Raw genomic sequence first — 13446 nt, forward strand, 5'->3', positions numbered from 1 at the left:
ACAACATTTTAATTAAGTATACTACACAATACAATGAGTGCCAAGAGCTATAAATAAGCACTTTATTAATTTACTTTATGCTCTATTCTTACTTTCGGAGAAATAAGTTTTAAAGAAAGAATATTACCTCTTTCAATACAAACTTTTGTTAGGTTGTTTTCTTAGAGAAATGTAGACAGCCAATTAAAATAATTGCTTAATTTATTGCTGATTGAATGCTTTTCACTGAAAGTAGTATAAAATTCAGACAATAAAATTGATTTAAGAAAGATAAAACCAGTCACTCCTCATATTTTAGATTTTTTATTATACATAAATCCAAACTTTAAAAATAACAAACCTGCACTTTGTGCACATGTATCCCAGAACTTAAAGTATAATAATTATATGTATACACACACACACACACACACACACACACACACTTGAATGAAGTCTTCTTTATTCTTAAAAAAAAAGTACTGTGAATTTTGTACATTATATTATTGATTAACAAGTGTTGGGAAAAAAGAATTACGAAGAGTACATGTCAGGTTTTTTCAGCTTTATTGGACTAACATTTATGGGCATGAGACATTATAAAAGCAGTCTTTTAGCTAATTTTCAAAGATGAACCTCCTCTCCCCAGCTAAGTTTCAAATCATTATGCTAAACAATCATAATGCTCAATATCATTTCAAACCAATATGAATATTTTGAGAGATTTCTAGAATATAAATCCTTCTTTCCTTAGTCAATTAAATCTAATTTAGTTGTTACTCTACTAATCCAGTAATCAGACTTAAGAACTCCTACATTAACATTTATGTGAAACTGGAAACAAGTGGAAATTACTTTCTTACAACAAGGAATTATACAGCAGGAATTATACATCTTATTTGGAGCTTTGTCGTATTCAGAGGTCTTTTCTGATCCTCACAGAGATACTACTATTCCTGCTTTGTTTTATTTACATTAGACATTATTTCATTGGGAAGTTTTAGATTTATAGAAAAATTGAAAGGGTCCTCATATATTTTGCACCCTGGTTCCCCTATTATTAATATCTTATATCGGCATGATACATTGTTGCAATTAATAGACCAATATTAAAACATTATTTTGAACTGAAATCTATGGCGTCTCTGTATTTTCTTAGTTTTTAACCTAATGTCCTTGTTTTTTGGTTTCAGGATTCCATGTAGGATAACACATTATGTTATGTTCTTCTTGGCTGTGGCTATTTCTCAGAACTCCTCCTCCTCATCCTCCTCCTCCTCCTTCTTCTTCCTTCTTCCTCCCCCTTCTCCCCTCGCCCCTCCTCCTCCCCTGCTCCTCTTTCTCCTCCTCCTCTTCCTTGTCCTTCTCCTCCTCCTCCTCTTCTTCTTCTTCTTCTTCTTCTTCTTCTTCTTCTTCTTCTTCTTCTTCTTCTTCTTCCTTCTTCTCCTTCTCCTTCTCTTCCTCTTCTTCTTCTCTCTTTTTTTTAATGAGACAAGTTTTCACTCTGTCACCCAGGCTGGAGTGCAGTGGCATGATCTCAGCTCACTACAGCCTCCGCCTCCTGGGTTCAACTCATTCTCCCACCTCAGCCTCCTGAGTAGCTGGAACTACAGGCATGCCACTACACCTGGCTAATTAAAAAAAATTTTTTTTAATTTTTTATTTTTTTTGTAAAGATAGGGTTACACCATGTTGGTCAGGCTGGTCTTGAACTTGTGACCTCAAGTGATTCACCTGCCTCAGCCTTCCAAAGTGCTGGGATTACAGGCATGAGCCACTGTGCCTGGCCTAGACTTTTTTCTTTTTGATTACCTTGACAGTTTTGAAGTATACTAGTCTGGTATTTTGTAGATTGCCCAGTATAAACATGTTTTTCTCATAAAACTGAGGTTATGAGTTATTGGGAGGAAGACTATAGATGTAAAGTGTCATTTTCATTACATCATATCAAGTGTTATCTTGTAACAGTCTGCATTTCTTCTTGAAATGCCCCCTCTTCTTAAATAATTTATACTGTTTATTGACACATATTCACTCTTTGTGCTGTAGAAGTCTATGGGTTTTGACAAATGCATAATATCTTCTGTCCATCATTATGGTATCATATGGAATAATTTTACTGCTCTAAAAATGCCCTATTTCTCACTTATTACACTCCTCCACCACCACATTCCCCCACCTCTCAAGTCCCTAGCCACCACTGGCCAATTGACTGTCTCTTTACTTTTATATTTTCCAGAATGTCATATAATTGCAATTATGCAGCTTTTTCATACTGGCTTTTTTCACTTACCAATATGCATTTAAGTTCCCTTCATGTCTTTTCATGTCTCAAAAAAAGCTTTTTTGTTGCTGAATAATATTCCATTGTATGGTTGCCACACAGTTTACTCATTCAGTTAGTAAAGGACCACTTGGTTGGTTTCAGGTTTTGTAAATTATGAATAAAAGCACTATAAGTATTTGTATGCAGATTGTTATATAAACATATAGTTTCAAATTAACTGGATAGATAACTATCAGCACAATTACTTAATCCTACGATAAGACTATGTTTGGTTTTATAAAAGACTACAAGAGTGTTTTCCAAAATTACAACTGCAGCACTTTGCATTTTTACCAGCAACGAATGATAGTTCCTGTTGCTGCCCGTCTTGCCTGCACTTGGCATTATTTATTTATTTTGATTTTAGCTATTCTATAGACTAGACGTATAGTAATGTCTTATTTTTATTTTAATTTGCATTCCCTGTGAACAAATTATGTTGAGGATCTTTTTATATAGTTCTTTGTCATCTGTATAATATCCTTGGTGTCTGTTCAAGACCTATGTACAATTTTTATTTGGTTTGTTTTCTTATTGTTGAGTTTTAAAGGTTCTTTGTACATTTTTGGATCCAATTTTTATTTATCAGATATGTGTTTTGCAAATACTTTTCTCTTGTCAGTGGCCTGGCTTTTGATTCTCTTAACAATGTCCTTTGCAAACCAGAAGTTTTAATTTTAAGAAAGTTAAATTCATCCATTTTTTCTTTCATAGATCAAGCATTTTATACTCTTATCTAGACAGGTATCAAGAAATTCAACATCATATAGATTTTCTCCTATGTTTTCTTCTAGAAGTTTTACAGTTTTGTTTTATATTTAGATCCGTGGTTTATTTATTTTGTGTGTGTGTGTGTGTGTGTGTGTGCATGTGTGTGTAAGCTGTGAATTCTAAGTCTAGATTCATTTGTCTGCATATGGATGTTCATTTGTCCCAGGACCGTTTGCTAAAAAGATGATCATTTCCCCATTGAATCACATTTGTCCCTTTGTCAAAAACGGAGTGATTATATTTGTGTCAGTCTATTTCTTAGCTTTCTATTCTGATTCACTAATTTTTGTGTCTCTTCTTTCTCCATACTGTATTTATTTATGTGTAGCTTTAGAAGTCTTGAAGCTAGGTAATGTCAGTTCTTCAACTTTGTTCTTCAGTATTGTGTTGGTTATTTTGGGTCTTTTTGGGTCTTTGGTATTCACACATAAACTTTAGAATCAGTTTATTGAGATTCACAAAATATCTGTCTGGGATTTTGATTTTGATCGTGTTGTGATACAGCCAAAAAGAATTGACACACCGGCCGGGCGCGGAGGCTCACGCCTGTAATCCCAGCACTTTGGGAGGCTGAGACGGGCACATCACAATGTCAGGACATTGAGACCATCCTGGCCAACACGGTGAAACCCTGTCTCTACTAAAAATACAAAAATTAGCTGGGCATGGTAGTGCTCGCCTTTAATCCCAGCTACTAGCGAGGCTGAGGCAGGAGAATCGCTTGAACCAGGGAGTCGGAGGTTACAGTGTGCTTAGATCATGCCACAGCACTCCAGCCTGGTGACAGAGCAAGACTCCGTCTCAAAAAAAAAAAAAAAAGCATTGATACACCAAAAATATTTGTCTTCCAGTCCATGAATGCACTCTTTCTTCATGAGTTCAGCTCTTTCACTTTTTATCAGTTTTGTATTTTTCCCACACATAAATTCTATTCATATTTAATGATGCTTATGCCTAAATATTACATATATTTGATACTATTATAAATGCCATTTGGTTTTAATTTCAAAATAACCAAAACAGCAGGGTACTGGTACAAGAACAGACACACAGACCAATGGAACAGAACTGAGAACCCAGAAATAAGACCACACGTCTACATCTATCTGATCTTCAAACCTAACAAAAACAAGCAATGGGGAAAGAATTCCCTATTTAATAAAGGGTGTTGGGATAACTGGCTAGCCATATGCAGAAGATTGAAACTGGACCCCTTCCTTACACCATATGCAAAAATTAACTCAAGGTACATTTTAAAGACTTAATTGTAAAACCCAACACTATAAAACTTTAGAAGACAATCTAGGCAATACCATTCAGGACATAGTCACTAGCAAAGATTTCTTGATGAAGATGCCAAAAGCGATAGCAACAAAAACAAAAATTGACAAATGAGATCCAATTAAACTAAGGAGCTTCTGCACAGCAAAATAAACTATCAAGAGTAACAGACAACCTATAGAATGGAAGAAAATTTTTGCAAATTATGCATCTGACAAAGGGCTAATATCAAGTGTCCATAAGGAACTTAAAGAAATTTACAAGAAAAAAACAACAACCCCATTAAAATGTGGGCAGAGGACATAAACAGGCCCTTCTCAAAAGAAGACATACACATGACCCACAATCATATGAAAAAAAACTCAACATTACTAATCATTAGAGAAATGCAAATCAAAACCGCAATGAGATACCATGTCACAGCAGTCAGAATGGCTATTACTAAAAAGTCAAGAAATAACAGATGCTGGTGAAGTTTTGGAGTAAAATGAAATGCTTATAAATTGTTGGTGGGGGTGTAAATTAGTTCAACCATTGTGGAAGACAGTGTGGCAATTCTTCAAAGACCTAAAGACAAAAACACTATTCAACTCAGAAATCTTATTATTGGGTATATATCTGCCAAAATATAAATATTTCTATTACAAAGACACATGTACATGTATGCTCACTGCAGCACTATTCAGAATAGCAAAGACATGGGATCAACCTAAACGCCCATCAACTATAGACTGAATAAAGAAAATGTGGTACATATATACCATGAAATATTACGTAGCTGTAAAGAATGAGAGCATGTCCTTTGCAGGGACAGGAATGGAGCTAGAGGTCATTATCCTTAGCAAACTAACATAGGAACAGAAAACCAAATACCACGTGTTTTCACTTATAAGTGGGAGCTAAATGATGAGAATTCATGGACACATAGAAAGGAACAACACACACACTGGGGCCCATCAGAGGGTGGAAGGTGGAAGGAAGAAGAGGGTCAGAAAAAATAACTCATGGGTACTAGGCTTAATACCTGGGTAATGAAATAATCTGTATGACAAACCCTCATGACACACATTTACCTATGTAACAAACCTGCACATGTACTCCTGAACTTAAAATAAAAGTTAAAAACATAAGAAAGAAGGAAAACAAAAACAATTTGTGAGTTTCTTGGAGGCAACATATAGCTGGATCTTGTTATGGGTCTTTTTGAGGGGGCTTTTGTTGTTCTTGAAATCCACTCTAGTACTCTCTATCCTTTAAGTAGTGTATTTCAATCATTCATATTTAAAATGTTTATTAATATAATTTGCTTAATACCTGCTAGGTTAATAAATATTTTTCTATTCATTGTTTGTGCTCTTTTTTTATTTTTTCTTCTTGTTTTGCCTTCTCTAGTTTTAACTGAATATTTTACATTCTTTTATTTTGTCTCCTCTCTTAGCATATTAGCTATACTTTCTTTAAATGTTTGCCATAGATTTCACAATAGACATTTAGAACTAATCTAATCTCACTCTCAATCTAATCTCACTCTCGAATAACAACTATTTAATGGGTAGTGCAGTTACCTTATAACAGAGTATTCCCAATTCTTCCATCCAGTCACTTATAACATTAGTGCCATTTATTTCACTTATCTATATAGTGTAATCATCGAAGACATTATTATTATTATTACTTTAAGCAGATATCTATTGAATCAATTATGAATAAATCAAATAAAATGCTTTATTTATTCTTTGACGATTTTCTTTTCTTTATTTTGACTGAAGTTTGAAACTATCTCCCCTTCGTTCTCCATGAAAAACTTTTATGTTCTTTTTTTTAACATTTCTTACAGTGTATGTCTACTGGTGATGAATTTCCTCATTTTTTTTGAGCAATTCTATTAATTCTCCTTCAATTTTGAGGATATTTATGATGGATATAAAATTCTAGTTTTCTGGGTTTTCTTTCTTATTGTCTCCCAACATTTTGCATATTTTACTCTACTCACCTCTTGCTTGCCAGTTTCAGAACAGAGTTAATGAAATTCTTAGTTTTGTCCCTCTGCAACTATTGCTTAAGTGTTCCTGTCAGTTTATGTCTCTGGTGGCCTCTGCTTTTGGTAAACAGATCTTGGCTATACTTCACTATATTTACCTTTTTTTAAGAGATTTCAGGGTAGTGTTTGCCCTGTAACTTCAATTCTTTGGTGGGTCTAAGAAAGCTCATTTGTTTTCAAATTGTTTAACTTATTTGTTGTTATAGAATGAGTGATAACTGTAAGTCTCTGTACACATAAGGGTGGAAACTGAAAATTATATATTGACTTTTAATATGATAATAACCTCAGAGTTATACATGGTTTCACCTTTTTATGAAGCCAATCAATGAATGAGTCCTGTTATTTTTATATTTTAATTATTTCTTATTTTCATTTATCATCTCCCCAAAATCTGGCCTGGACTTCTGTTCTCTCTACATTTACTGTTCTTTCCAGTTTATTCTCCACACTGAAACTTACTTGCTTATTGACTTTAACATACATTCCAAAATTCATAATATAACCAAGGACAACACGAATCCTTTTTTTGTCATGTGCCTGTCTTTGCAGCCCTCCATATTCCTAACCACACCTCTAGTCACATAGCTTAGCAAAATACAGTATAGTACACCCTAGTTATCCTAAACAGCATAAATACCTTGCTATAATTTAATTCAATACACAAACCTCTTATTTGTAATTATTAAAGATATTTTACATATGGCTTTTTAATTTTAACTTTAAAATACTTTATAACTTTTTTATACTTTCTGATTTGTATGAACACATTCAAATATTTACAAGTTTTTAAATCTTCATGGTTTTTCTGCTTGAAATACCGTCTGTAGAATTTCCTTTAGTGGCAATCTGCTGAGAATTATCTCTATTGTTATTTTTTGTGGAAAATGCTTTTATGATTCCCTTTCTTCATCAGCACATATGCTAAGTCTAGAATTTTAACTTAGCAGTCATTTTTACTGAAATGGATTCAGTGTACCGTCTTTCTGTCTTCTGATTTCTCTTGCTCCTTGTAAGAAATCAGCTACAATTTTACATATAAACTCATTTTTTTCTTTCCTCTTAAATTATCTGCTGTCTCTTTGTATCTCTGTAATATATTATAGATAATTTCTTCATTTCTATATTCCAGGTTATTCTCTTTACTGATATCCAATTACTGTTAAAATGTTCAAGGAAGTGTTTAATGTAATGTATTGAACTTTAATATTTGTAATAGTATACCTTGTGTTCTTATATGCTTTTTTCATTTTTTACTAAATTTCTCACTTTCTTTGGAACTTTATTCATGATAATTTGTTAACTCTTGAGAAGATGGGACCCTCTTAAGTGAATTTACATTTGCTTTTATGAATTTCTTGGGTCTGCTAGTAGTCTGGGACCCACCTTCAACTGGGCTTGGGGATCTACAGATTACTTAGGTAGAGAGAATTTAGGCTATGAATCCACATGAACACTCTATTGACTTCCTTATTTCCTCCTTCCTTCCTCTCTCCCTCCCCTCTTTCCTTTCCTTACTTCTCTCCTACCTTCCTTCTTTCCTTGCTTTTTTTTTTCCCTTAGGCACCAAAGTTTCAACCAGGAAAAATGTATTGTCTTTCTCTTTCTAGTGTATACTAGAAAATCTTACACATTAAGGCTACTAAGTATGTAGTCCTTTGTGGGCCTATTAGAATTTCCCATTGAGGCATGAGCTAGACCTTATTTTATTTTCTGTGCCCCAAGTCTTGCAAGGCCATAAAACTTATGCTAATATTGACTCAATTTAGTGAATACTGTGATGTTTAAAGCTCATTTTTGGCTCCACATATTACCTGTCATTTGCTTCTTTTTTAGTGTGATTATTTTTCACTTTTATTTTTCAATTTTTAATATTTATTTTTACTAAAAATATAATATGCTATATTTCAATTTGTTTTCAATGAGGAAGCTGATCTAAGTAACAAGTCACCTATACGGTTGGCAATGGTGCACCTGAACTACTCTACAATAAATATGTTAATATTTTGCTTATACATTTGTACTTTTTTTATTTTTTGTGCAAATAAAATTGATTTAATATGGCTAATTCTTCCCATTTGTTACATTGTTATGTGGATTCTGGAATCAGAATCCCTGAGTTAAAATCTTGGCCCTGCCATTAACTGTATCACTTTAGATAATGTACTTTATTTTTCTAAGCTGCAATTTCTTCATCTATAAAGTGGAGTTGACAGTAATATCTGCCTTGTAGGGTTGGTATGCAGATGAAAAGCATTTAATATATTATTTAAAAGATGAAATTCATGCCACAGAGGAAGTTATCTTTGTTAACTATTATTATTTCTTTAATTGCTTCTAAGTTTAGGTAATTATTTCTCCTCTAGAGGGTTAATAAATACTCAACTATTTAATGCTGCCTGTTCAGAGGAGTTTACTCTTTGATGAATAAATATTTAATTAATTCATATTTCTATACATTTGAACACATAGAATAACATCTGAGTTTTAGTTAATTAATTAATTAATTTATTTTTTGAGATGGAGTCTCGCTCCTGTTGCCCAGGCTGGAGTGCAATGGCGTGATCTTGGCTCACCGCAACCTCCGCCTCCTGGGTTCAAGCGATTCTCCTCCCAAGTAGCTGGGATTACAGGCATGTGCCACCACGCCCGGCTACTTTTGTATTTTTTGTAGAGGCGGGGTTTCTCCATGTTGATCAGGCTGGTCTCGAACTCCCGACCTCAGGTGATCTGCCTGCCTCGGCCTCCCAAAGTGCTGGGATTACAGGTGTGAGCCACCACACTCAGCCCTAATTTATTTCTTTATTAAACAGTCAATGAGTTATTTTGATAGTATTTAACAAATATTTGTCCATTCCATGAGTTTCTTTCATTATTGATCTTACCACTGAATTATATTTTAAAAGTCCTCTTCAGTGGTTTAAAGTTTTGTCTGTGTTATGACAATCACAGAATGTGATGCCAGATACCAGTCATTTTTTTGACTTAAATTTCAAGTGTGACTTTGAAGACAACCAATGAACTAGAATTCAAAACAGTGTTAGAATTTTAATGCTGAGATGAAAGTTGACCTTAAATTCGTTGACCCGTGGATTGATCACTAGGGCAAAATGGAAGTGAGGAGTCTTCAATTCTTAATCTTATTTCACTTGACTATCCATTTTCTGAGATTGGTAATGTGTTAAGCACAATTATTTGAAAAGTCATAGTGTAAGATGTAACACCGTAGGTTCATGCAGCGTTCATTTTGAGTCATAATGAGTACAATTTTTAATCTTGTGTACTTGTTTCAGTTCTGAAGGAAGAATAGTCTCTTTCTAGCACATGGTAGATATCCTAGATTAGTAGTAATTATTAACTCCAAATCTGGATAACACTTCTAAGTTAACTGTTTTTTCCCCCCAGTTCTGATATTTTTTCTGTTAACTTCCAAGTATGACAAGAAGTTATATAGTTAGTTATGAGGGCATTCCTTTATTCCTGAAAAGAGAGTTGAGGACTTGTTTTATTTCCACAATTGTTCCTAAGATTTTTGTCATGCCATTTTTGAAAGGCTTATAAAGACATACTTCATTTCTTTATTTTGAATATATATTTTCCATTAACTCTATCTTAAATAAATAATATTCATTTTATGTTACTTTTTTATACAAGGCTAACTTGTATAAGGAGACAAAATAATTCCCCAGAAAAATGATCATAGTTTCATGATAATAAAAATAAATGCTAGCTAGGTTTTAGATATGGCAATGGTGAAAAAATGTAATTGTGTAATTAAATTACTGCAATAAACCACATGTGAGAATGAAAGGTGACATGACAGCAACAGGTTACATTATGTTGTAGATGTTTGCATTGCACTTCCAATGTAAAAATCATCAAGTAAAAACAAACCATAAAAATATCCAATTTGTAGACTCTTTGTTCTCTTCTTATAATTTCTAGGGCATTTAATTAGCCTTGGGATAGTTTAATAGGCAAATATGAATATAAGGCCCCTTTACATTTCTTTTTTTTCTTTTAAAGGCAAGGTCCAGCTCTGTCACCCACACTGGACTTCGGTGGTACAATCCTAGCTCACTGCGGCCTCGAACTTCTGGGCTCAAGTGATCCTCCAGGTAAATAAAGAACTTGGCATATAAAACAGGTTTATTGAAAGAGGAAAAGGTGAACTAATAAAAAAGAAGCATAAAGGTAAGTATTTACAGAAACTGTTTACATTTAGGAGTCATAATTCTTTTTATAATTAAAACAATTTACAATCACAAAACTGAGATTAGAAGTGCTTATATATTGCACATGTAATAAGTGTTTATTATTTATGAAGAAAAGTCTTGATATGTGTAACATTACATTCACTCATTAGAAATTGACTATGTGTTTTAGTTTCCAAATAATACATTTTCTTTTCACAAAGTCATTTTCCTAAATGAAAATCTGAGTGCTAGCCTAGAATACGAGAGTGCATAGTTTAAAAATAAAGATAAATCATTATTGTTTAAAAATCAATTTGAAATTTCTGGGGGAAATTGAATCATTGCTGCAATTCATATCTATCAAAAATTGCTGGTTTCTCTAGAAGGAAAAACAAAACTGACAGATTTGAAGGCAATCTCTGTATAGGAATACTCAATTACATTCTTCTGCTCACTGCGGTTAATCATATTTTAAATTGTCATTTAAAATCTTGTAATTCTGATAACCTTATGATATTTAGGCACATATAGGTTAAACATTAACATACAAGAAATATAATATTCACTGTTCTTATAAAGTACACAAATTTTATTCTTGAAAATTGTATTTGGAATTAGTAAATTTATGTTATATATTCAGTTCTTATGCTAGTTAATTTCTGTCAAAAGTTCAGGAGTTTTTGATACAATGAAAAGTTAGTATTTTAAAAATATATGTATGCTAGATATCACAGGCTATAATATTAAGAACTGTAGTTGAATATGAATTTAGAATTTTTGGTACAACACATCACCCAGTACATTCCAGTTTTGGTCAAAGCGCATTGAAAATCTTTGACCACATTTTTTTTAAATATAGAAGATTTTGAAAACACTTAAAGGAAAGCTAAACAAAGGGTATGTGGCTAGTGATGTGATTTTAAAGCGTTGTTAGAAGAACATATCATTGATTTAGACTTTGCTTGGTGTCTGGGCCATTAAGAATCATGGATTACATTCCATGGGACCTGTGTAAACTAACAGCATCTTATGGAAATGCTTTTATTCCTGTCAATATCGCATGTTAAAACTAAAATATTATTACAGGGATACTCAACCTAAAAAATGCTTAGAAAACAAAACAAGTTTGGTTATCACCTCACAATTGACAGAGTCTACCTGTTATATTCATAGTGAGGGGCAGAGTGAAGAGTCATAGGTTTCCACAACTTAAAAAATCTATTTCAAACTAGGCATTATTTACAGTCAAAGACTTAGAGACTGGTACCTGACTCTGAGATGACTGCCCTTAACATAAAAAAATAGAGTTCTCTTATCCTCTGGGAATAATACATAAATCCTACCACATACAGGAGGATAACACTAAGGTTTACGTTTCTTATTATGATATTGATTCAAAGTTGATAAGCAAGAATCTTTTTGAAGAGCCTGTTAGGATAGCTTTGTTCATATGGTTTCAAACAATCCCGGTGTGAATTGTCCCTGTCAAGATACAGGGCTCTGGAAGCCAAGTCAATTACTTTATTGGAAACTCAATATAGTATGCTATCTAATGCTGTTAGGGAGAAACACTACCTGCGGTTTTCCAGTTTTTGTGATGGTGAAAGATGAGCAAAAGAGGAGAGAGATAAGTCAGAATATAGCTGCAGCCATATTTCTAAATATATTCCTGCCAAGCACAGAGCAGCAGGCAAGGCCCATGCCAAGGCCTGTCAGACAGATTTAGCCAGTAAAATACGGCAAGCCCCTTTTAGATTCAAAGATTTTATTACTTGGCCAGAAAAAGGAAGAACAGCAAAAGGAGACAATGCACTGTGCTCTTTGTCCCCCACACTCAAAAGTGTAAAACTCAGACAAAAAGGGCTAGTTGACAATGCAGTGAAAGGGACACTGTGTTCTTGAGGACTCAATGCCTGAAGGTTGTTACATATGTTTATAGACTGCAGCTTTAACCTAAGGGGCACGGAGCAGAAAGCCTCTTCCCTCATCAGAACCTGGGAAATAATGAGAAACGGAGGCATGACAGCCTCCCATGTGATATAAGAAGGTGAGTAAATATGACCTCATGGCATTTTCTCATATCCTTTTATGAGAAGGCTTTTGTCTTCCGGAAAGCCCGTAAGTTGTTCCACCAAGGCTCAGATTAGCTGTGGTTCAAACTTTTGCCTACATGGCCTATATGGACACAGGCAAAGTCACCAGATTGCCATGATGCAATTGTGCCCCTATAATACCGATGAAGTCTAAATTTCCAATTGTATACTATGTGTCTTGAGCATGATTTTCTTTCTCCTTTTTTTGTGATGTTTCATTTATTCCTCACTCATCAACACACATGCATGCACATGCATTCACACACACAGATATATGAGAACAAAAAATAATAAAATTGCTTGTAAAATACTTACTAAAATTACCATGGTGCCAGTAACAATTTTTCCCAGGTAGATGAATATATGTAACTTTACAACTCTCAAGCTTGTGAATCGGGGCAATTATAATTACATTAATATAAAGAAATTTGAAGGTCAAATCTTGCTGTCATAATTTTCTACCTTATATACTATCTTTGGTTAGATTACAAAAAGAAATGGCCACAATTTTCTCCTGTCTCTATTCATTCTCATTGCAAAGGGACTTTAAGAGGTAAAATCTATGTCTTAAACCTTTTAAATGGGGTTAGTCTGATGATATAATTTTGCTAATAGAAGACACAGAAAAGATAGGGTGCCAGTTCTAGGCCAGGTTGTCAAGAGGCCTTGCATGCTTTTCTCTCTATTCCTTAGAACCTTAATACCAACATGTGTGGCCAGAGGCCATTATTACTAAATATATGTGTATGGCATCACCCA

The 13446-nt window shown here is 33.7% G+C and overlaps 1 protein-coding gene across 6 annotated transcripts in view; it reads left to right on the forward strand.

Moving 5' to 3' along the window:
- Nucleotides 1-13446, forward strand: part of LOC117981491 (putative uncharacterized protein encoded by LINC00269) — a 920685-nt gene that overhangs the window by 642139 nt on the left and 265100 nt on the right. For 5 of the 6 annotated variants that reach the window (XR_010113009.1, XR_008626483.2, XR_010113010.1 and 2 more), the window contains one exon: nucleotides 10425-10516. Coding sequence is in view for 2 of the 6 variants with exons in the window: in XM_055116859.2 (XP_054972834.1) it covers nucleotides 10425-10516 (92 nt within the window). In the remaining 4 variants the exon portion in view is untranslated. Of the gene's footprint in view, nucleotides 1-10424; nucleotides 10517-12533; nucleotides 12642-13446 lie in introns of all 6 variants that reach the window. The other variant, XR_010113008.1, reaches the window with a different exon arrangement.

The sequence above is a fragment of the Pan paniscus genome, chromosome 7 (assembly GCF_029289425.2).
Source record: "Pan paniscus chromosome 7, NHGRI_mPanPan1-v2.0_pri, whole genome shotgun sequence".
Classification (NCBI taxonomy): Eukaryota; Metazoa; Chordata; class Mammalia; order Primates; family Hominidae; genus Pan; species Pan paniscus.